Source organism: Taurulus bubalis (genome assembly GCF_910589615.1).
Source record: "Taurulus bubalis genome assembly, chromosome: 1".
NCBI classification, from domain to species: domain Eukaryota; kingdom Metazoa; phylum Chordata; class Actinopteri; order Perciformes; family Cottidae; genus Taurulus; species Taurulus bubalis.
Genome location: NC_136589.1, coordinates 17597917 through 17624698, shown reverse-complemented (window position 1 = coordinate 17624698; position 26782 = coordinate 17597917). Strand labels below are relative to the sequence as shown.

Here is a 26782-nt window from a genome sequence, read left to right as displayed (position 1 = left end):
GGGGCAGAGCCACCTGCACCAAGAATGTGGAAGAAGAAAAAAATAAAGAGGAACAAGGGAATGGAAACATGGCACACACAGCAGGTGGAGGTCTGCGAGGGCTCGATAACCAAACGCTCTTTCACTTTTCCTGCTCAGGATATCCAGGGCCGGAATTAATAAGAGACGTGGAACAGACGAGGAAGGGCGACATCGGAAAGGACCCTTCAGCCCGTTCTCAAGAAAAAGAAGCAGAGGGAGACCTTTGACCTGAGTGAATCGAACCAGCGGCAGCAATGCAGCGTTTGAGCATTTTTTAATTTACTTTTAATTGAAGCACCGATTGACCGAATTTTTTTTGCAGATTCAGATTTCTTTTTAAACTTTTCCTTCGTTGAACATTCTGTTGCATGTCACAAATAATGACCATGATGTGTAAATAGTGTTTGATCAAAACAAATATATATGAATATTTATTAGGTGGCAGGGGTGAATTCAGGAGCCTGAGATTTTGAGGGAGAATGTAACTTCTTCTTTTAAAAGTCTTTTCAAAACATTAATAATTTCCCCGCAATGCAACTCCCGTCTCTTTATTTGTTATTAAATCATCTTCACAACTGCTGAGAGTTTGACTGCAGGAATACATTATATATTTTTAAAAGCTGTCCTGGTTCCCTGAGCCAACACGTCCCACAGCTTCAGTCCCTCACCCGCCACCTGAAACACTCACTGCTGCTCATCTCCAGCAATTAGGTGTAAAAATATGGACCAATCAGGAGCTCCCCCGCGTCCCGGAGGAGAGGCCGCTGTTACCAGGGAGAGCGGCCGAGAGTGGGCCATTTAAAACCTCCTTATGTAAACCAGGGGTTTAGATCCCAGCTGCTGATCGCGTCCCATGTGAGAGAAGAGACGCTCGCTGCAGAAACAAAGCTTTATATATATATATATATATATATATATATATATATATATATATATATATATATATATATATATATATATATATATATATAGTTGCATGCATCAAGCTGCAACTGGAGTGTTTTGTTTTGACCTTTTGACCTCTCTACTGCTTGGTGACCTTTGAGCTGAAGTCAAGGCCGTGTTCACATAATCTGATGGTTTGCCTTCTCGCTCCCGTCTGCGCCGCATGGACGCTTCAACTCACTTCAGCTGTACACAAACTACCACAAACTACCACAAACTACTACAAACTACCACAAACTACTACAAACAGTAGTGTTCTCAGTGTTTTTTACTTTACTTTGTGTACTTTGGGTTTGCTTCAGATGAAACATGCAGCTGTGAACCAGAAGATTCTTATTCCAGTGCACACCAGATCTCTCTCTCTCTCTCTCTCTCTCTCTCTCTCTCTCTCTCTCTCTCCCCCCCTTTCTCTCGCCCTCTCCCTCCCTCTCTCTCTCTAATCATGCCAACCCTCGCCCTACTGAAGTAGAGCTGGATGCAACAGGTTCCAGCCTGCAGGACCAGAGGTAAAGCGGGCGCACACAGAAGTAAATAACAACATTTAATCCATGGAATGACTCCGCTGAGCGTCACAGACAAACATAAATGGAGGTGCGGAGCTTATTATAATGCTGCGTTGGTATTTTTAGCTTTGTCCAGTCGGACTCGGGAAGAAGCCGCTAACGTTTCATGCTGGAGGGAAACTTGGCCGCCAGCACACTAGCTGACAGGGTTCAGCAATTAAACCTGCGGCTCACATAATGAGACTCGGTCAAAGTAGACGGGACATGGCGGGTCGAGAGCCCCCTCCTCCCAGTGAGGACTAATAAAGCACTTCATCGCACCGCCACATCCGGCGGTTAGAGCACCACCGGAGCTGCCGTCCCGGCCGAGGCAGGCGGTCTGGAGGCCAGCCGGTCTCCCTGTTTGGGGATAGGTGGCGTGCGGTAGCCGGACAGCTGCCGGGCTGCTAATTGGGAGACAGACATCAGAGGGAAGAGGAACAGGGAGGGGCGGTAATAAATTGCCGAACGATGCAACGCTCTCACTGGCTAAATATAGAACGACCACGAAGAGGCCGAGAAGAGAGCGAACAAGCTGCCGGTCAATCAAGAGCCGAGCACAGTGATTTATTCTGGACGGCCGTTCATCTTCTAAGATGTCAAGTATGAACATAAGCAATCATGAGTATGAGCAATAACCACAGAACCTCCCGCTGCTTCCCTTCAGCTTCACAACAGGAGTCCGGAGGCCAGCGAGGCTTTTTGTCCAGCTTTTCTCATCCTGTTCATGGCTGCAGAGGCACCTGTGTGCAGTGCGAGCCCAGCGAGACTCGGGGACGATTTACGCGGGCACGTTCCTCTGAAGCTCAGATGGAGAACTCAACGACGTGGTGCTCTGAAAATTCTGCAGACTTGAACCGTTTTGCACGACGGTTTACTTTTCGTCTGTATATATAATAGTGCTATTGTCAATTATTTGTAATGTTTTTATGACTGTTTACTTATATGTATTACTTGTTTCTGTTTTTACTTCTATCTCTTGCTGCTGTAATCCTGCAATTTCCCCACTGTGGGACTAATAAAGGGTTATTTTATTATTATCTTCACCAAAGCTTGAGATATTATTATTATATCATCAACACGAGGAGCGTTTTTCTGTTCGTAGGAGTCACTTTAAATTCATATAATGAATCTTTCTTCTTGTTACAATTATTTCTGCCGTCTGTAAATTAACTTTAAATGCTGATGATTGATCATCTTAAAACCAGATATTACTCCAGTGATAAAAATCAATGCACGTCGTCACCGTTATAACACGTGGAAGTAGGAATATTAATTCCCCAGTTCGAATAGTGATTAAATACATTGATGTGTCACATAAATCTATTATCTTGTTACGATTGTTTGTCTTTAAGAGATAATTGAATAAAATATTGAAATAATAATCTAAAAAGTTTTTTATCACCGTTTTGCCGATATTAATTTATATTAGTCTGCAATTAAAAAAAATATCTTTAGAATAATCAATGTTAATCGACTAATACAAAAATAAATATTGTTATATAAAATCAATAGAAATATTTCCGTTAGGTCAACATGTGACATCATCATGGGGATACATCATAACAAACCAACACATCGTCTCTCACAGTGAACGAGCCGTGATATGAAACAGCATCATCGCATTCCATAGAGCCGTGATATTAAAATAAATAAATAAATCAAAAGGGAACAGAATGATTCAGCGTGCAGAGAACAACCCACAGAGTTGGTGCTTACCGTTGCTGTGTGAGCCGTTGTCTCGGTCCCACGCCTCCAGGATCACCGTGTAGGCCCGCTGCAACACAGAGGGGGGGGAGAGGTTACCACCGTGCACGCCGGTACAGGAACTCAGAGGTTACCACCGTGCACGCCGGTACAGAAACTCAGATACGATGCTGGCGAGTTTACACAGGAACTCAGATATGAGCCGGCGTCACTCACAAGCAGAACTTTCACACACATTTGTTTGCATAATTTGGGGGAATGACGCTGGGGAAGGCCGCCTCGTTCCCACGCCGCTGCCACCGATCAGCTCTCTGCGGCCCAAGGGGATCTGCTGTTTTTTTTACTGAGAAAAACAACAACCTGGTTTCAGAGCCACAAAAAAAAATATTTGTCACTTCTGGTTTAGGCGGGGATTCGTTCCCTCGATGGCCCGGTGTATTGATTCCAGAGGGCGAACGCTAGTCTCTTGGGCTCCACGGGGAGGGCTGGGACCAGCAGGGATTTGATGACTTCAAGGCGCTTTGCTTGTAATGCATTGATTCTCTCCACAGGGATCTGGACTCAGTGCCTTTTAAGAGGAGACACTTGGGATGATGCAAGCGTACTGTAGCCTGAAATTAAAACTGCAAATGTTTTCTATTTATTTTGATCTAAAAAATATCTTTAAATTAAAGGGGGCCGCGTGTAGTAGTGGCTCAGTACTGAAGGAAAAACACGACGGACACCTGGGCTCGTTCTAACAAGAACACACAACAATGCTTTGTTACTATGCCTGCACACTGAAGAAAACATAGTTATGAATATTGTGTTCCATTTCAGCTCAGAGCTGCAATGCCACGGTGCTGCATAGCATTTCTTTGGGGCTTTTGGTTGAACACTTCTTCTTCGCTGCGATGGTGAACTTAAGTCAAAATGTGGAATAAAAAAGGTTTTGAAAGTGTTGAATGTGGTTTACAACATTTACAACGTGAACGCATTGCGCCTGCGCACTGCACACTACGTCTGCACACAACGGCTGCACAATATGCCCTACTTTCCAGAGACGGACTCCTCCAAACTCAAACTCTGGATTGTTTCAGGTGCAGGACTATTTTTTTCCACTCTTTTTTTCACGGGCATCAGCAAACAAACCGAAACGTAGCACGCCGTCCGTCGACTGCATGGGGCCGACGAGCAGCTGTGAGTTCCCATGACCCGAGTCTGACTCGGAGGGACTGAGGGCTGCAGGGAAGATTACAGGGGAGGTTGCAAAGTGGAGTGATTAGAGACGGAGAGGAGGCAGAAAGCATGAGAAGGTGGAGAGCTGAAGCGTTAAGGGCGATTTTATGGCGCTCCGGTTTTAGGGCAGGTCACAGTTTGGAGGGCTTGAAGATGCCGGAGAGACGAAACCACAAGTCAGATATAAAACTATGTGGTGACAAGTATGTTCACCACATGCAGGTTTGGAGCTGTTTACTTGTTTATTTCAGGGGAAATCACATTCTAGCTACAAGACTCAACCTCCCAATGGAAAGTTATGTGATCATCAGAGCCAGAACTATTGGTTATTTTTACACCAATTATTTAATCTAAATCTCAAAAAAATAAAAAATAATAAAAGTACAAAACTAAAATGTTTTTCCTTCCCGATAATGATTCTGATTCCTGAACTTGCCTTTAGCATTAAAAACTAAAGTAAACATATTTCTATTTTTATTTTTAACAGCTGGTCACTACCTACCCTGCCTGAATGCTACTGAGCATGTGCAGCTCTCGCCAAAGAAGCGCTTCTTCCTCCCTCTATGGCAAGAGCTGCACATGCTCAGTAGCGATCAGCAAGATTTACACCTGCTGACCTGATAGAAACTAATCAACTAATCATCTCACTGCTGTAGGATGGGACAGCCTCTCCTCTTTGGAAATATTTGAATAACAATGTAATACATTTAAAAATAAATTGCTCAACTTAAAATGCATATTTACTTAAACACTGTGTTTGTTTGCATTGTCTCTCTTTGCTTCAGTAGATCTGCACTCCGGCTGCAGAGAACTCAGAAAATACATATCAACGTCTACAGGTCATCAAAATACTCAACTATGTAAAAAATGAAACAACGTATGAATACAAAAAAATTAAGCGTTTTAGTGCACATAGCAGCATGAATCAGCAGATAGCAGCATCTATTTGTTTCTGAGGAACATTTGTAAACGTTCATGAATAAAATAATAAATAAAGTTGTTCCCTGCTGTGGGCGGACTTGGCTCCACAGCAGAGTTTAATCAGCGGACTTTTCTGCACTCTACATGCTGAAATTATTTAATGAAACTAAAAACATACAGCAGCAAGGGAGCGACGATGTATCACGGGACGCAATTATGCAGAGAAATATGTGAAACGATGCCCTGTGGAGCTAAAAATTAAAGTACCACAATATCAGTTGAATGCTATCAGGTGGCTCTCAAACAGCTTCTCACGCAGGAGCATCAATGTAGGGAGTGAAGTCCTCACAGGCTCTTCCACCCCGACCTCATCCCCACATGAATGAGGAGCTGGATGTGAGAACACGAGTGTCCCGATGACCGGGACACTAAGCAGACGTCACCCTGCCGGCTATGTGCAGGACAAAGTCTGCGAAGCGTCCCGTTGGGCCCACGTGTGAACAGAGGCGCTCATTGTTCAGCGAGCCGGAGACACTTCTTTCATGAAAACACAACATCCGAAGGGCGAAGAAGAGTCTTTTATACGGAGACGCCGCCAGGAATGTCCGACTGGAGACACAACGAGATACTGGGAACTTCTGTCGCTGAGGGCCGACGGCGAAAAACCACCAGACGACTTCAAGGAAGACGACTTCTAAGTTATTTCTACTGTCCACCAGGGTGTGACTCTCTTGGTTGTATAGAAGTCTATGCTTCATGTGTTAAAGCTGCATTCTCTCTCCTGACCACCAGGGGGTGACTCCTCTGGTTGTATAGAAGTCTATATAAATGACTCTACTTCTATCTTGATTTATTCTCTCAGTAAATATTGTAAACATTAGTTTATGTCTCAATCACTAGTTTCAAGTCTTCTTCAATACAGCATGATGTTCATTTAGTAAATTATGGTTATTTAGTAAATTATGGTTATTTAGAGGCAAACAGACCATAAAGCTTTCACCATAAAGATTTAGGGCGGGGCTACAAGGTGATTGACAGGTCGACACCAGAGACAGATACAGAGTCTATACATCACTCCTCCTCAGTCCACATATGGCCACTTCCCGTTCACTGGTTGCAATAATACCAAGATGGCGACGGCCAAAAGACGAACTTCAGGCTTCAAAACGTCACTCCACATGTCTTATGTGAGCAAACAGCTTCAGATTTAGTTCCAATCATGAATAACCTCCCAAGACCTCCCAAGACCTCCCAAGACCTCCGCCCGAGGACGACGGCATGGGCTTCAGATGACGCGGCCGTGATTTATGAGCCCGGCGAGCGCCACACAACTCAAGAAGAAGAAGTGGACATATCATAATCAATCTTTCCCTTTGTAATCAATTTTAAATGTCACAGACGCCGGCTCCCAGACAGATGGGGGCTGTCCCACAACCTCAGAGCAGCGTGTGTGTGTTCTTGAAGGACGGGAGCTGCAGGATCAAAGTGTCGCATCTCTGCCGTCTGCAGTGGGACGACTTTAGGAGATGAGTCAGGAGTCAGGAGACTAGTCAGGAGACAAGTCAGGACCCGAGTCAGGAGACGAGTGAGGAAAGGAGTCAGGAGATGAGTGAGGAAAGGAGTCAGGAGACAAGTCAGGAGATGAGTTAGGAGACGAGTCAAGAGATGAGTTAAGAGACTAGTCAGGAGATGAGTTAGGAGATGAGTTAGGAGACTAGTCAGGAGATGAGGTAGGAGATGAGTTAGGAGACGAGTCAGGAGATGAGTTAGGAGATGAGTTTGTTAGGGGTTGTTGTTCGGTGACGAAGACACTTGACACCTCCTAACCAATTTACAGGAGTCGGAGGGATTTGGGTTTTCATTAAGCCAGCCCACTCCCCTCGCCGCCTTCACCTGTTCAATGAATAAATTAGGGCTTGAACAGCCGGCGGTGGTGCACCGCTCCGCTGGGGATCGACCGCGGGCTGGAGCTGCCTCATGAGCGCTGGTTTCTCTCTACGCTCCATGCTGCTGGATTCAACCACTTTACATGGGCAGGGTGTTGTTGGGCTAAACCAACCTGCTGGACGGGGCGGTCGGTTTTGTTTTGATCGATAAGAAAGTAAAAATTGGGACAAAAATTATAAAAATGCAGAAAAAACAAAGAAGCCTGTTAATTAATTTACAAAACCCAAACATACTCAATTCTATTTATTCATTATTTCACATATGAATTCCTGTCAGTAGTTTCTTTAAAGGTGCAGCGCATCAAGTGACTTTTCATTGATATTTGTGCCTTTTCCCAATAAACTAATCAACTTTATTTAACTTTCTTTTTTATTCTGATATATTTGCGGGTTGCATTTTAATCACGAGGTTGGCGGTTCACTTCCCTCTGCACTGAACCCCATTTGCTCATCCCGGCATGTATATGACCATCATAAGACATTTTAAGTTAATTGTCTGCCGTCAAAAGTCCAGTTATGAACATCACGGATCAAAGATTTGTGGCTGAAGAGTTTTGCAAAGCAAAGTTTATTCTGAAAACTAAGCTCTCGCCGCTCCACTTCCTGTCCCCGGCCAGAGACGTTCTCACAAACACCACAATGTCACTTTAAAAGCCTTTAATTGAAATTTCACAACAGCAGGGAATTGTTAACGGTAAAAAGAATAAAAAATTAAAACAGCAAGAGAGAAAGAACCCAATTAACAACTTTTCTCCAGTTGTGATGAGAGGAAGAAGAAGAAGAAGAAGAAGAAGAAGAAGAAGAAGAAGAAGAAGAAGAAGAAGAAGAAGAAGAAGAAGAAGAAGTAACACCTGTCACGTCACACCTGTTCGTCTGTTGACATGAATAAAACATGTGGCCTCCGGCAGAGGAGCTGGGATGGTTAATTTAGCACATTATTATGGGATGGTTAATTTAGCACATTATTAACAGGACCCACAGGAGGCTTCGTTCAGACGGCTCATCCAATCAAAGCTCATCTAATCAACTCTTCAGACCGAGCTGCAGGATGGGAGATGACCCACTTCACTTCTTTACAACAAAACCAAAACTAGTGAAACGCTATTTGTGCCTCTGTTTCAGCCACACGCTTAGAAATACACAGACAGATGAAGTCTGTGTAATAACTCACAAAGGGAGTTTTTCTGTTGTGTAATGTCAGTAAGTCACGTGCAGAGATACAATACGAAGGTTATGAGCTCCAAACCAACTGAGACCAGAAGCTGCTGGTCTCCTCTGCTCTAAACCCTCGTCTCCTAACTCGTCAACCTGACTGATCTCCTGACTCGTCAACCTGACTCATCTCCTAACTCGTCTCCTAACTCGTCTCCTCACTCGTCTCCTCACTAGTCTCCTGTCTCGTCTCCGAACTCATCTCCTACATCGTCTCCTCACTCGTCTCCTGACTCGTCTTCTCACTCGTCTCCTCACTTGTCTCCTGACTCGCCTCCTAACTCGTCTCCTCACTCGTCTCCTGACTCGCCTCCTAACCCGTCTCCTCACTCGTCTCCTCACTCCTACCCTGTTTCGTCTCGTCACTCCTATCCTGACTCGTCTCCTAACTCCTATCCTGACTTGTCTCCTAACTTGTATCCTGACTCGTCTCCTCACTCGTCTCCTCAGTTGTCTTCTGTCACGTCTCCAAACTCCTATCCTGATTTGCCTCCTAACTCATATCCTGACTTGTCTCCTAACTCGTCTCCTCACTCGTCTCCCGACTAGTCTTGTAACTCGTCTCCTGACTCGTCTCCTCACTCATCTCCTTACTCGTCTCCTGACTCGTCTCCTCACTCATATCCTGGCTCGTTTCCTAACTCCTATCCTGACTTGTCTTCTGACTCGTCTCCTGTCTCGTCACTCCTTTCCTGACTTGCCTCCTAACTCCTATCCTGACTTTTCTCCTAACTCGTATCCCACCTCGTCTCCCGACTCGTCTCCTGACTCGTCTCCTCACTCGTCTCCTGTCTCGTATCCTAACTCGTCTTCTCAATTGTCTCCTCACTCCTATCCCGACTCGTCTCCTAACTCGTCTCCTCACACGCTTGCACACACACCCACGCACACACACGCACACGCAGGCACACGCACACTCACACTCACTCAAACACACACACACACTCACTCACTCACACGCACACACACACACTCAAACACGCACACACATACACACACACACACACACCCTCACACACACACACACACACACACACACACACACACACACACACACACACACACACACACACACACACACACACTCGTCTTCATAGCTCAATATCTGGACACAAAGACCGAGGCGTAAAGTCATTGTTCCGCCATCAAAAGCCGCAGCGACAAAGAGGTGAAGGCGCCGCCGGGGGAAAGTGATATCCACGGCGTGGGAAACTCCGACCGACCGGCTCCTCCATCACTGAGAATCAGACGTGATGGAGCGAGGGAGGCGAGTTAGCCGCAAGCATTGTCAACCCCGACCGCTGCCGGACCGTGAACTCTTCAGAGGGAGTAGAAACTGTCTGTAACGGAGTTCACGAAAAGCTTAATTTAAGTGTGAACACCAGAAAAGGAGCTCCATCAGGTCAGATAGTAAAGATGAAGGCTGCAGTAATCGATTGACCCTTTGCTAAGCCCCGCCCCCTTGCCGCTACTCCGTCAAGCTGTCGGAGCCCACACTGTCACTGCTGCACTCACCTGAACAAACATGAATATTCTTTTGAAAAACAAAAGTGATTCCATATAGAAGTCCTTTGATTCAGCAACACTTAGAAACTTAGAAACACTTAGAAATATAATAAATACAGAAAGATTAAGTTTTATAACTTACAATGGGAGTTTTTCTGTTTTGTTCTTCATCAAAAAACTTCTCTACTGACTCGTCTCCTAGTCGTCTCCTAGTTGTTTCCTCACTCGTCTCCTGTCTCGTCTCCTGTTTTGTCTCCTAACTCGTCTCCTAACTCGTCTCCTCACTCGTCTCCTGTCTCGTCTCCTATCTCGTCTCCTCACTTGTCTCCTGTCTCGTCTCCTAAGTCGTCTCCTCACTCGTCTCCTGTCTCGTCTCCTATCTCGTCTCCTCACTTGTCTCCTGTCTCGTCTCCTCACTTGTCTCCTGTCTCATGTCCTAACTCGTCTCCTCACTCGTCTCCTAACTAACTCTTATCCTGACTCGTCTCCTATCTCGTCTCCTAACTCTTATCCTGACTGGTCTACGGTTTCGTCTCCTCACTCGTCTCCTGTCTCGTCTCCTCACTTGTTTCCTGTCTCGTCTCCTAACCCGTCTCCTGACTCGTGATCCGATTTCATGCAAGCTTCTTTTTGTCTATGATTTATTAGTTATTTATCAAAAACAATGTGTCTCTCTTTCCTTTGATAACTAAATGAACTGAAGCAGACAGAAGGATCTACAATCTGTCTTTGAAGGATGTTTTCAGGATGAAAACAGGTTCAAGAGGGGCGGGACTTAGCGAAGGGTCACCTGACAAAAACAATCTCAGCTCAATCTCAATTTCCTTGCTCGCTCTGGATGTTTTGACCGCATCAAAACCCGTCCCGTGACTGCTCATGGCCTCTGGGCCGGTGTGGACGTGTTTCCCACTTCGCTGTTCTTCACTTGCAGGACAAAGTGCAGAGTGACGAGCGGTCACAGGCCAGACCAACACGGGTCAGAACCACACGGGTCAGAACCACACGGATCAGCACACATTGACCCGTGTATCAACCACACGGTTTAACCATCGTAGTGTCCAACAGGAGCAGAACCAGTAACTTTCATGCTCTGTTCTTCATTCAATCATAAAGTTGTCATGATGTGTTCAAGTGCAATCTTGTAAAATTATGTTTTTTTGGTAAGAAACTTTAATAAATACAGATGTTTGAAGATGTTTTCACAGCGAGGCGAATTATGACCCGTTTAACTCCCCTAACACCAGTTTTAAGCAGCTTATGATAACATCAGTCGATCTCCCAACAGAACTGAAAGTACAACACAATTTTAAGGTTTTTAATAAAGGTCTCAAATTGTGGTTAAGAGAAAAACAACATTGTTCACACATTTAACACCCCTGTAACACATACTTTTACTTTGTGTATGTATCTGCGGATGTATTCTCTTTTTTATTCTATTTTATCACATTTTATTATATATTAAAAAAAAAGCCTCCTGTGGACAGATGTTGGAAATTAGCGTTTCGCTATATACACTTAACGCATCTGTTTTTTTGTGCATAGATGTATGTTATGAATTGTAATGCCACTGTGATGTCCACATCAAATAAATAAATAAAGTCTACTAACTACTAAAATTACTAATGCCACGATTATTTTTATCATTGAAAATACAATATTTGACTTCCCAATCATTTGAATCATGGGTGTATTTTTTTTACAATAACCAGAACAGATAATTATAACAAAGTAATAACATAAGGAAAGTTAAGGAAAAGCCTGGAGCCGTGTGTATCAGCTGCTAAAACTAAACAACAGCAAACGATCTGTATCGACTGATTTACGACCAGTTTTATGATCGTACAAATTATGATCACAGCTCATAACAACAGACTCAAATGATACTGAACCCTAATCATACTTTAATGGATCAATTTGCCGCATATCGAGCCAGACACACACACACACACACACACACACACACACACACACACACACACACACACACACACACACACACACACACACACACAGAAAACTTCTGATGAGCAGCGTGGACGTCCTTTGGATGAGAGGAAAGTGTGTCAGAGTGTGAGAGTTGTCGGTTGGGTAACCGAGGTCACCGACAGAGAAGTCGGTCCCAGATGTGTTGAGAGACGCTGCTGAACCTTCACCCAGTCCCTCTGGAGAGAGACGCTGCACAGCGTCCACGACGCAGCGGCGCCGCGGGAAGCACTGGGTCGGCCTGTTTGATCTCTTTCTTTCTGAAGAGCCAAGCGATGAGTCATGGTGAGCTCAATGAACACTGGAGCTTTAATTTGGTTTATTTGTCCGTGAGAAGAATGGGATCGACATGCAGAGGAGAATAATTACCCAGAAATCTGAAAATACCCTTCAAAACACAAGGAACGCCGATCAGGTGAGCGGAAACGACCATAAAAAATATGCAGTTTCGGGGTTTTTTCTCTCCCAGGAGAAGAGATGGACAAAACAAGCAAGAGATCTGTGAAGATGTTAGCAAATAGAGACAATCAACAATGGAGGGTTTGCTCTGTTGTTATTTCCCATCCTGCACTGGTCCCCTCTCTCTCTCTCTCTCTCTCTCTCTCTCTCTTTCTCTCTCTCTCGCGCTCTCTCTCTCTCGCTCTCTCGCGCTCTCTCTCTCTCCGAGGTCCAGATGAGCTCCATTAGCCCTGTGAGCAACTACTAGGAGTCAAGTGGGAAATTAGGCTGCGTGCTCTTTAATCACCGCTGCTCACAACCTCTGTGTCTCACCTAAACACACGCACACACGCACACACACACACACACACATACACACACACACACACACACATACACACATGTAATCTGTAGATGGATATCTGATCACGAGGAGGAAAAAAGTGCAAATGCACACAGAACAAATTGCCGTCGGACCGGCGAAACCGTATCCGGTGGGTTGGATCTCAGCAGCAAAATCACAATGTGGACAGAGTGGAGAGGACAGGACACTTATTAATAACAGGTGTAATAAAGGTCACAAACACACACACACACACATACACACACACACACACAGGCGTTCATGTGCAAACTAACACATAAAACTGATCTGTACATACTGCACACGGTGAGCTTGGCGACGATTCAATAATATGCCATGCGTATGGAAAATAAATTATAATATAACTCGTCCCTGATTGGCTGGCAAGCGTCCATTGAAACTGTATACCGGGACTCAAACATAGGGCTGCCCCAATTAAATGAGCATGATCGTCAGCGATATTGACGTTCAAAATGTGTGCTCTGCTACATATCAAATCAAGCGCTTCCTCAACTAACAGTCAGCCAACCACCAGGGGGAGAACGAGATGGGAGGTGTCATGATGCACCCTGAGGTGTCATGGGCGCACCCTGCAGCGGCAGCCTCAAAAAAAGTTCTGTCTGCAGTCGACTCCGGTATTAGTAGAAGAGTAGAGACAGACAACAGAACAGAGAGTAGACGTCACGGTGTCGTGTGAAAGGTAAATCAAATGTCAGGAGCAGAAAGCGAGGAGCTAGTCCCTCGAAAAGGATCATCATTCGTTGTCTGGAGTTTTGGGGGATTTAGGGCAAGTGATGTTAACCAAGAAGAAATCATGTGCAGAGAGTGCGTTAGAGTTGTGTCTGCGCCGCATAGACATACAACTAACTTGTTGAACCACCTGAAATCACCACAAACCACAGTATGACGAATGCATTAAGGCTAAAGCTAACATTACTAACATTACCTCAGTCCATGTCAACCCAGAAAAACACAACAGCGACCCTGAATAGCGCGACACCGTATCCATCCACCTCCCAAAGACACACTTACATGTGTCCAATAAATACTGTGAGCAATAAAGGCTTCAGACACTAGACAAGAGATACGTGATCCCCTATGATCCTTGCGCAATTATTTCTCCAAACAGGCATTACCTGCACTGTATGAAAAACGTCGGGGGGGGGGGGGGATACAAAGGGAATAATCGTGATAAATAATCGGGCTCTCAATATTGATCAAAATAATCGTGATTATGATTTTGGCCATAATCGTGCAGCCCTACTCAAACATAGTGCAAAGTTTAACCTGCGATTCTAAATCAGTGCTGCCTGTAGGATAACTATAGGAGCGGGGATACGGACGCTTCACACTACAGTTAGCAGGTCATGACATTAAGCGTGTTGTAAAAAGCATTCTACATTCTCTCTAATTTCCACCAGAAGGCGACTCCTCTGGTTGTATAGAAGTCTATGAGAAAATGACAGATTTTGACTCATCGTGTGATTTTGACTGCGAGTAAATATCATATCTGTGTGAAAGTGATGCACATGTCATGTACACACACTCTTCGTCTCAGTGAGAGGACTCTGACTCACGTTCGTTCTCGGGAGACTTAAACCTGAAGCCAAGTTTTAACCCTGGCCCGAGGTTTATCTTGTGTGGGCCTGCTTGTTGTGCCTCATAGTCTAACTGTGAGAACATATTTATGTACCAACACGGGGACACAAAGCTGCCCCTTTACACACACACGCGCACGCACGCGCACACACACACACGCACACACACACACACACACACACACACACACACACACACACACACACACAGCAGCAGCATCAGAAATCAATCAGCTCAGACAGACAAAGCAGCTAATCGCACATTGTACACGCCTCAGAACCCAGTCAGCTGACGCGGAACCAGTGACAGCGTGGGAAAGTCGAACGAACTTGCTACACAAACACACGCGCACACACACCGCCTAGCCCTGCTGTGGGCTTTTCAGGCTTAATAAAGACACGCGGCTGAGAGCGAAGGGGGTGAATTTTATGTTCTAGAGACACCCGTGATAGCCGAAGGTATAGCTGATTGTAGATGATGGTCGATGATAGTAGCTGATGGTAGAGGATGGTAGATGATAGTAGCTGATGGTAGATGATGGTAGATGATGGTAGATGATGGTAGCCCATGGTAGATGATGGTAGGCCATGGTAGATGATGGTAGCTGATGGTAGAGGACGGTAGCCGATGATAGATGATGGTATAGTTGATAATAGCCGGCTAAAGAAGGACTTTGAGAGTCGTGGAACAAACTGTGAAACAGGATTCTACCTCTTTCTCTCCTTGTCTATCATGTAGCTGGCCGGCTAATGCTAACGCCTGGCTATCGGGCTCACGTTGAGCAGCGGATGAGTCGCTGAGCAGTCTTCATTAAATATGGTGATATTTATCTCATGGTTTCACTTCGTTGCAGCATCTGGTTCTGTTGTTGCACAACTGTTGGGCATGTGGAGAGCTTAGAAATAGGACGTTTTGGGTCTTTACATCATCACTGGACACCAAACGCACCACGTCGTCTCTGTCGCTCACCTGATGCACGGCCCAATCCCCCGCCCCCGAAAAACAACAACTCATCAACCATTAAAAGCGTCACTGAACCGAGAGGAGCCGGAGACATCCAACTGGACACTTTGTGATTGCTCACTGATACTCCTCCGGGTGAGCCGATCTTTGGCTTCGTCAACACTGTAATCATAGCCTGTTTTCCTAATGTTGTTTCACTAAAACATTTATTCCAGGAAAAGGAGGAGGAGGAGGAGGAGGAGGAGGAGGTCTCCAAACAACAGCTGTTCCACCTCTGTCCTCTCAGATCTGCCAGGCTGAGGGGGGAATGCTGGCAGAGGGGGAGTAAAAGAAACGGGCCATGAAACTGAAGGAGTACGCACCCTTGATCCTTGATTTACTCACAAGAGAGGTGAGGGGAGGACAGCCACTCTAAAAATACCACATAAGGAGTGACAGAGAGATGGTAAGGCTTGGGTGAGACTGTGGGGGGGAACAGAGGAGAAGAAGTAAATGCTTGTTTTTGCTGTCAAAACAAATTAAAAAAGTTTCTGCATCCTAAAAATACACGCTCCTCGTGACCGAACCCTACACAAGGTTTTATTTTTTATTTTTATCTTTCCTTCCCATCATCCCTCGCTCCATCAGTCAATCCCCCCTCATCCCTTCCATGAAAAATACAAGATGTCACTAAAGACCCAAACAGCCAGAGGGCTAAACATGAAGGGGAAATGATCGGCGGAGCAGAGGGCAGAACAATGTCCTTCTTTTTGTCTTTTCTTTTTTCTTCTCTGCAGCGAATTCATGCCAGGACCAGTGGCCCAGATTACTGGGGCCGACGGAAGGAGTCCACTATGGCATCACCAGAGGCTACAGGCCAGACACACACACACACACACACACACACACACACGCCACAGTGCAAACCAGAGTCCGTGGCAGGAGGAGTTGGGTTTTGGCCTCGTAACATGTGAGCAGAGTGAGACATCCGTCATCTTTTACAACCTTCGGATGGACGAGGAGGCGTCACAGTGTGTAGAAGAGCTGCTCTGTTCTCAGAGGAGGAATCCCTCCTCCGGGCTGGACAGGATGCATTGCATGTCTTCTACACACAGAGGACACGACAGTGTTTCACTCTGATGACAACTAATCAAAGCCAAACATTCTCTGCTTCCAGCTCCTCTTCTGGTTTTATGTCTTTGCAAACTGAACATCATGCTGGGAACTACTTTTTCACTTTATTTACATCACACTAATCAATCAACAACCGATCAGCCCACAGCAGCACAAGCTCTTCAATGCTAATTAAAGAACATTAAACGTGCACTTCTATTCATCTGATGTTTGATGCTGACGTTCTTTTACGATGTTGTAATTTACTTGTTTTTATGCATCCCACTGATGTAAATATGGGCATTAGTTTAAAATAGTGTGATGGAGACCTGGAGCGTCCTGCAGGGCCTGAATATAAAATAGTTTTTACGTTCAATAAGTCTCACAAAACATGTGATAACATGTTTTTATGTTCATTCTATGCCCACTTTCACTGCGCAAATAAAGTGAATTATTATTATTAGTACATATCTATTATTACATATCTAACAACCAGTGAAAACTTTACCAGACGAGAACTGATTTAAAAGCTTGAGGTGTGATGACATTTATTCTTTAAAAGCCTTCAGATGCTTCGACCTCATCAGAAGCTGCTGAACACATTTGTGTCCCCTCACACACACACAAACACAAAAACACACACACACACACACACACACACACACACACACACACACACACACACACACACAGTGAAGAACGCTGACCCCCACACACAGCGAGCGAGACAATGACCCAGTAGCGGCTGGAGCGTGAACCGGAGAGCTGGAGAGGCATCCCCGGCCCAGTGGCCGAGCATCTTCACTGGTTTGAGTAGCTGGTGACACCGATACGCCGCCTGTGTCACACACAACTTAATGGGAACCCGATACGCCCGCAGGGCCCCAGCTTACTACTGCCATCTTCCCCTCCGCTGACAGCTGACCATGGGCAGTGGTGAATGGAGAGGTCGGGCCGGCCGGCCGGCCGGGCACAAAGCGGCCGATATGTATACGACGTGTCGGCTCTGACACAAGCTCACAGGCGCTCCACGTGTGTGTTCTGGTTTGTGTCCTGGTATGTGTTCTGCTGTGTGTTCTGGTGGGTATTCTGGTGTGTGTTCTGGTGTGTTCTGGTATGTGTTCTGCTGTGTGTTCTGGTGGGTATTCTGGTGTGTGTCCTGGTGTGTGTTCTGGTGTGTGTCCTGAGCCCTATTCCTCTTACCTGGCTTACTGAGTTAGCCGGATCATTTTCACGATAAGATGACGCGGTAAGGCTTTTCGGTTCCACGAAGCAAGTTTGCTTCCCTTAACCTGCTCCAGGGCAGGTTTACTGAAATTCACTGGATAAGCTGGGCCCCTCAAACCGGACAAAAAAAGGCAGCTCCCTTCCTCATTGATGAAGGAGCGACATTAGTTATATTAGTTTTATAGGAAGAGAGTTATTCGAGCCGTTCTCACATCATCATGACTTCCTGTATGAGCGCTATCGATTCTGCTGAGACCTTCTCGAGCCGTACATTGAACACCACATGGCGCAGCCAAACATTGGCCGTCTCACACACTGTATGCAGACTGGATCACATAGTATCTCACAGACTGGATCATGACTGGTACATGTTTGTACAGTGTCCGCGATGCAGAGAACATCGGGAAAGCCGTTGCATGCCGTGGTGTTCGTAACGTTTATTTAGCACTTAAGAAACTTATGGATGTGTTAAAGCACTCATAAATATATGACAGTGTTATTAGTACACCATACATATCATTATTGTAGAAAATGATTAAGGTGGGCTCATAGTAAGAATACAAAGAATCACACACAATTTCTTTTCACTGTGTCAATTGATTGAATTTCTGATTATGAATAATACAATGATTCCCCCATACACATATTCAAACTCCTAGTTATATGGTAATCTACACATACATGTATCTATTAATATATATTACATGATTCATACGTGCATACAGTACATATATCCTTATACGTATATATTATTTTGTATACTACTGCCAGCAGGCACATTTAAAGAAGTATAAATCTGATTGATTTGGGTGATGAGGCACTTAAAAATAGCCGATACATTTTCCCAACACTGACACAATTAACTTGTCTGATATTGTACGCTTATGTCTTGCAGCGGGGGGCGGTGTTATGCTGCGTTCACAGCCAACGCGTTGCGAATATTCGCAATGCGTTGGCTGTGAATGCAGCATTAGACTTTGTCATGATTATGGACTTGACTTCCTCATATGTGTTCATGATCATCTCCTGCTCCTCAGGTGAGAAAAAAGAGGCTGTTCCTCTGAGTTTATTTGCCATTGTAGCGTTAGAAGATCATGGAATCTGTGTTCAACTATGCTCCCTTTTGAAGAGGAACGTGCACGCGCAATTATCCAGATGACTCGAATTAACGAGACTGTTTGAGGGCAGATCAGCGTTTGAGGAACTGACATAGCTTGACGTCAATCATCTCTGTAATTTAAGCTGGATAATAGGACATTTGATCGATTTTGTTGAACCATGTACGAGGAATAAGGCCCTGGTGTGTGTTCTGGTGTGTTCTGATGTGTTCTGGTGTGTCTTATGGCAGTGATTTTCAACCACTGTGCCAGGGCACACCAGTGTGCCGTGAGAGATCGTCAGGTGTGCCGTAGGGAAAATGTCCAATTTCACTTAATCGGTTCAAAGAAATATTACTTAGTTGCCACAAATAATTTGCCATTGTTGAGCATCTGAGCCTGGCCGAGTAATGACATACTCTTCCATGCCAGTGGGTGGCAGTAGGTAGCGTAATAATTACCTTGTTAATTTAAGATAGTAGAATGAGGTTTTGGTGAAGAATGACGACGGAGAAATATTTCAAAAAGAAAAATGCAGACTCTGAACTGGGCCCTGGGCAACCGTCTAACCCAGATGAAAAGCCCAGTACGAGTGGTGGTTAAAAAAAGTGTGAGTTGGAGGCAGTACAGTGAAAGTCATCTTTCGTTTGGATTCACTTTCACCGGAGAGCCGACTGCATCGATCTTGTTATGCTTGGTGTGTGGGGAAAAGCTAGCAAACAGCGGCATGGTCCCAACAAACTGAAGCGTCACCTCGAGACCAAACAACCGTCACTGAACAGCAAGAGAACAGCGAATATTTTGTTCGCCTGCGCACACGAACTGAGACACAGGTAACTTTTAAGAGGTCTGCACTGATGGAGCAGCAGCCATGTTGGTGCATCAATGTTGGTTCCCCATTCTTGCAAACAGAGCAATTTTAACATTGCACCTATTTTCCAGAACATATCTGTGTGAGATGAGCTTTTTTAAAGAATGGCTAAAAACGAGAGAGACTGAGAGCTGTTGAAGAAAAGCTTCGTGTTTCTGCGAATATCAGCTCTGTTTTCATCCAAACAGGCCCAGGTTTCACACTGAGTAAATATCAACAAATCAAGAGACAAACTGTCAGCATATGCTGTATTATGATACAATGTGACATTTTTTAACTTGTTTGGTTATTGGTGTGCCACGGGATTTTTTTTATTGAAAAAAAGAAGCTGCCACCAGGAAGTCTTCATACACTCAAAAGTCTGCGTTTCCAAAGACATTAGCGACCGACACTGAGTCGGAAAAGTGTGTTAATTTCTACTTATTTTAACAATCAGTCAGTATATGGAAACAATATCACATTTAGACAGATTGTTTCCCCACAATCAAGAAAATGCTTCAAACAGGCTTCTGAAAAATGTTCAAATCTCAAAGGGCAAAATTACTCTGTAAAGTGGAAACTACTGACGTGGAACAAATCTCAGTAAATGATTTCTTATCTAAGGAGTCACACCACTTTTCTCTTGATTGACTGAACAAAGTCAGGATTATTTTGACTTTCATCATCTCTGTTGCTCTTTTCCACTTAGACTCACATGCCTCCTACTCTTTGGCAGCCTGCTCAGCTGTGGTGGGAATCAAACCTGTGACGTTTCCTCCTCAGGACATCACTCTGCCCATTACAGCTTGCTGATACAGATCTGGGAGAGGAACAGCAGCTCTCATAAAGCTCTGCTGTCAGGACTGTTCCTGTTTCCCACGCCGGTGATTGGCTCCGCTGTTTGTTTGGATTAGATAATAAGTTACCTGCCACTTCGCAATCAACACACACACATACAAACACACACACACACACACACACACACACGCACACACACACACACACACACACACACACACACACACACACACACACACACACACACACACACACACACACACGTGTTTAGTAACTCATCAAACTGCACCGCCGCTGTGCGTAAAAGTCCTGCGTCACGCGCGCAGATAAACACAGACATTCACTTTAAAACCTCCAGGAATGCGATATCTCTCACGAGGCTGCTGGTCACGGAGAGATGCCACACACACACACACACACACACACACACACACACACACACACACACACACACACACACACACACACACACACACACACACACACACACACACACACACACACAAGCTGCGGAGGGAGGAATGAGCGGCATGCACAGACCAACTGCACCACAAATGTGCCAAATGACTGTTATTGACTAAAACAAACAAACTCCCTCTGACAAGTCTACATGTTTAGAAACAACGAGAAAGATTATGAACATGAAAGCATCTCTTCCATGACACTGGAGACTCTCCACCTACACCACGACACTCAGATCCGCATCACTCACCGGCCAGGCGAACTGGAAGGGGATGAGGATCTTCCCGGCGTCGTTGTTCCGGTTCTGTCCGGTTTTCTGTCCGCCCTTGAAGTGAAAAGTATTCCCACCGATGACCTTAGTAGTTTCCGAGCCGTAGGTGCACGGGCCGTTGGTCGTGACCTCGGTCTGGTATTCCTTTAAGCACACCCTGAAGTAGGTGTCGCACTCGTCCGCGCCGCAGTGCCCCTCCGCCGCGCTGCGCTCCGCGTCGCAGCAGTCCCCGTTCAGGAGCTGCCCATTGGGGTTCCCCACCGAGATCAGCTGCAGCTCGAAGTACCCGGTGGCCCGGCACACCTGGAGGAGAGACAGGGGGAGTGAGACAGGCTGAGGGCCAAGCGGGGGTCTACACTGCAGTAACGGCCTTTATCAACCTTCAGGGACATTTAGATGTTCTTCTAACGGGACATTTTATTCCACTAAGAGTCTAATGCTGCTTTTTTTTAGAGACTTTTGGGTTAAATGTTCAATAAAATGCTCTCGATGAAGACTTGAGGAGAAAGTAGGGCGTATTATTATCAGTGCGCAGTCGCGCAACTGTACATTCTGCTCGGTGGAGCTTCAAGGCGCGTACTCAAATTTAGCGCACCCGCTGTCAGGGTGAGACTCAGCGGGACTCCCAAGTATTTCAGATCTGATCTGCGACCAGACGCAGGTGAAGCTGCGCACAGTTTCACCCAAATGGTGTTTTTTTGGCGTCGCCAAAAGCTCCAGGCTGTGCGTAAAACACTTCCTTTGGAGACGTAACTTTAAAGACATAACTTTCTCCCCCGTGACATCATAACTTCACGGATCACACCATCATACGTGATGGCGACCCCATCACGCAGCAGAAGGGTTTAACTCCATCTGCCTTCCAGAAGGAACATTTACAAACACAGAGACACGTGACTCGACGGCCGAGCGGCGATTCAATTAAAGGTGGAATTTTAACACCCTTCAGAAAAAGAAGAAGAAAAAAAAACAAGTCCAGTCGATTGATACGTGATAATCGATCCCCTGATCATCTCTGAGACAAAAGTCCTCACCTCAGCCAGCAGCGTCAGCAGCACACACACCAGAGAGACGCGGCGCGCTGGTCCCGGGTTAGTCCACATGTCTCCGGCTCCGCGTGCTGGTTACCATCGGGGAAAAGAAGCGGGCAAGTGCGGTCTCCAGTCAGTCTAATAATAATAATAATAATAATAATAATAATAATAATAATAACGCAGAAGAAGCAGTATCCCTCCTTGGTGTCCGAGGCGTGCACGGTGATGCCCGCGGCTCTGGAGGAGGAAGCTGCTCTCTGGTCCACAGACGCACAACAGACGCGGATCTGCACTTCACTCCGCCGCTCGACGACTAACCAGAGGAGCAGAGAGCGGTGCGTCTCTGCTGCCAAAAGCCAGAGCAGGGTGCCCCCCACCCTCCTCCTCCCTCACACCCCCCCAACTCCCCCACCCACCAGATGAAGGACGGCGGCGTGGACCAATCACAGGCTACCTAGCCACCACAGGCCAATCGAGAGGCGGGGCTAGAGGAGCGAGGGGCGGGGCGCTGATGATTTATGATGAACTTTTCTCACACGGGAGCTGTATTTGTGTTTTATTATTACACTCACACCGTATTTCATACAACACACTTGTCTCTTTATGCTGGAATTTATTAAAGAAATTAATTATGATCTGGATTTATTAGGAAGAACCTTATAAATATGTTCATGTTGCAGGTTTTTTATGCAGAATTGTAATTGAGAAGATTCATATCAACAGAATAAAACAAGCTTTAAATGTGTGACCTGTCAACAAAGACTAAAGACACACCAACACACACATACACACACACACACACACACACACACACACACACACACACACACACACACACACACACCCCTTGTGTTTTAGTGGAGGACAGCTGAGCTGCTGCTCACTGACCTGCAAGCAGAGGAAACACGGCTGTTAGCGCCCTCTACTGACTGCTCATCCACACACACACACACACACACACACACACACACACACACACACACACACACACACACACACACACACACACACACACACACACACACACACACACACACACACACACACACACACACACACACACACACCAGGGTGAAGGGACACATGACACGATCTGTCAACACTGGAAGTGACTTCAAGACGTTACATGAATAATAATAAAAACAGAAGCATAAAGAAGATGGACAGCAGATATTTTGATGGGTAAGTGCAGGAGATTTCACACCTTTTATGAACACCATTAATTATAGAGTCTTGTCTTGTGTGAGGAAATTTGGTCGACTCTTTACTTTTTAGTTTTATAATCGTCAGATAAATGTGGATATTGATACAAACACCGGATTGGACTGAAAACTAATTACGGTTTTGAGGAAAACACAAACATCACTCAAGTATTTGTATTTAACAATATAAACTGACCGCTCTCTATGATGTCTGTTACTACTCGTTATATCTAAAAGTCAATGATTTAAGGTACATTTACCTCCATAAGTGGAGATGGTTGAGGAGTACAGGAAGAACATCTTTCTTTTCTTTCTTCTTACCGGTCACCCCCCTGCACACTTCGTATTTAAACACTCATGTCACTTAACACACACTTTTTAACTTAAACACATGTCACTTTAACATACACTTACATTAACGTTATCTGTTTGTCTGAGCACTTTATCTTATACTTAATTTAATACCCATTGCACTGTTGTTGTCGTTGATTGTTGATTGTTGTTTGTCTCGTCTAACGTCTCATGTCTAATGTATGCACCTTCTGCCTAGAAAAATTCCTCGTTTGTGTAAACATTCCTGGCAAATATACGGTTTCTGATTCTGATTCTGATTCTGATAAGGGGCCGGCCTTGTTCGGGGCCTCGGCATCCGTCAGAGCACGAAGTGAAGCGTTCAAAAAACAACACGGCCAAACGCCTCCGCTCTGTCAGTCAGGGGGGTATTCTTCGTACCTGGTTTACTGAGTTAGCCAGATAATTTTCAGGATAAGATGACGTAGGTCAGGCTTTTCGGTTCTTCGAAGCAAGTTTAGATAAATCACCATAGCAACACATCGAAATCCCTTAACTTGCTCCAGGGCAGGTTTAGTGAAATTCACTGGATAAGCTGGCCACTCCCACCAGACAAAAAAGGCAGCTCCCTTCCTCATTGATGAAGGAGCGATATTAGTTATATTAGTTTTATAGGGAGAGAGTTCTTTCAGATCGGCAAGATCCGTTCTCACGTCAGGATGACTTCATGTACGCGGCGCAATAGAATAATTTATTTACGAGAGCATCTCGAGCCGCAGACATTGATCACCACAGGCGCAGCCGATTGCCCGTCTCACAGACAGAGACTCTCACCCGCTGCATGCCGTGCTGTTCTTAAGTTTATTTAGCGCTTAAGAAACTTATGGATGTGTTGAAAGCACTCATAATTATATGACAGTGTTATTAGTACACCATACATATCCTTATTGTAAAACATGATTAAGGTGATCGTGATAAGAATAGAGAGAATCACACACAATTTCTTTTCACTGCTTCAATTGATTGAATTTCTGATTATGAATAATACATACATACAAATATTCAAACTCCTAGTTATATGGTAATCTACACCAATACATTTTCCCAACACTTACGCATTTAACTTGATATTTTTACGACGCTTATGTGACTCTAGCCTGACCAGCGGAGGCACCGTTATGCATTCACAAACAAGTGTTGCGAATATTCGCTACGCTTTGGATGTGAACGCACCATTAGACTTTGCCATGATTATGGACTTTAATTCATCATATGTAGTCGTGATCATCTCCTGCTCCTCCACGAAGAAAAGAGACGCTCTTTCTCAGAGTTTATTTGCCAGTGTAGCGTTTGAAGATCATGCAATCTGTGTTCGACTCCTCCCCCTTTTGAAGAGGAGCGGGCACGCACATTTATTTAGATGACTGACGTCTAGTTCGAATGAACGAGACCGTTTGAGGGCGGGTCAACCTTTGAAGAACCGGGAAAGCCTGATGTCAATCATCTCGCTAATTTAAGCTGGATAATAGGACATTTGATCGACTTAGTTGAACCACGTACGAAAAATACCCCCCTGGTCTGTTTCTTTGAAGGATATAAAAACAGAGATAAATGTCACGGAAATGACATGAATTGGAGGTTGGAAATAACAGAAAGTGTGGCGCCCACATACTTTGGGGTTCTGATGAAATACATGTAAAGGTTACAACATGTTAACAGAATGTCTCAATCCAAAACCATCCTGCGAAATCCCCCAAAGGACTCGTATCCAGCCAGCGTGCTTCTGCGGAAGATTAGTTATCAACAAGCCCAGCGTTCAGACCATACATGTGGTGTTAGTGGAGAGAGATAACGAAGTGGTGGGGGTGAAGAAGGACTAGTTCACCCCAAACCCCGTGTTTTCTATCAAACACCTGCCGGCTTGAATGCTGGCTCTGAAAAAAATAAAATAATCAGTGGTCAGCTTGAATTGCTGTGGTGTTCACTGATAGTTGAACAGCAAATTGAAAGAAGCAAACTGCCTCCTGGCTTCATGAGGGCCTCAGCTTCTAAGGTGCTGACCAGTAATCCCATCGACCAGCCGGGTCCGCCTCGCTCCTCGTCTGAGGCATCAAGCCTCTGATGAAAGGCAAACAATGCCCCCCCAAAAGGTCCTTCCGAAGTCTCAGCACCAAATCACATCCCAGTATAATGCACATGCTTGGTTTCTTCCACACAATCCTCACCCCTGCCGTGTCTAATACGGCATCACGTACAGTTCTTACATGCAAACGCTTCCTTTAAAACAACAACAAAATAAAACGTCTCTGTTCACAGGAATCCACTTGGTTGCCAAAGCTGCCAAATCTCATATTTTCACAATTTATGTTTGTGCCACCGCAGTTGGCTGTTCATCACCAAACCTCACTGACATTTAGTCGTATTTAACGTTATATTGTGAAACTCACTCAGCTTAATGCCGTGTTCACACCGGACGCGACGCGAATTTGCAGCGCGACCAGTTTACATGTAAAGTCAATCCACAGACGCGCTGCGGCGCAAATTTGCGAATGTGCGGCGAGATAGACGCGTTGGAGGCGGCGCGAACAGAACGTTTGACCTGGGGCGAACAAAGCGAAGGACGCGACGCGAATTCGCGTGAGTTGAATTATCCCAACTCTGGCGGAGAAATCACGTGACGCAAAGTTGCGGCAGCCAATCAGCGTTGAGAATCAGCGTTGAGAAGCTCCGCCCGTCACCACCGGCGTCTCCCCGTTTCTGAATGAAACTGCTGCTGCTCCGCCTGAACCAGCGCTGACAGCGGCTTCATTGAGACGCTGTTGTGGGACTACAGATAATATTATGAACCCAGACACCATGGAGTTTGATGTTCCGACATATGTGGAGTTTACACAAAAAGTATAAAGCAGAATTGGTGGTTATTTCCATGGTGGATGGCATAATCGGTATCGTTTTACGGAGATACGCGAGACGCTGTTCCTGGAGGAGTCGGTGAAATTCACTGAGCTGTGTGCGGCTACGGATGATGTTATGAACCCAAATACGAGGGCGTTTCATGTTCCGACATGTTTGGGACTTCCACAACAAGTATAA

The 26782-nt window shown here is 45.3% G+C and overlaps 1 protein-coding gene across 1 annotated transcript in view; it reads right to left on the bottom strand.

Annotated features, from left to right (window-relative positions):
- LOC306740553 (protein jagged-2-like) overlaps nt 1–22265 on the bottom strand; it is a gene marked incomplete at its 5' end in the record, with an annotated part of 51921 nt that extends 29656 nt beyond the window's left edge. Inside the window, 3 exons of the mRNA XM_079222739.1 lie at nt 3228–3285; nt 21142–21465; nt 22197–22265. Of these exons, the coding sequence (XP_079078865.1) occupies nt 3228–3285; nt 21142–21465; nt 22197–22265 (451 nt within the window). The remainder of the gene's footprint in view (nt 1–3227; nt 3286–21141; nt 21466–22196) is intronic.
- Nucleotides 22266–26782: the final 4517 nt, after the last annotated feature.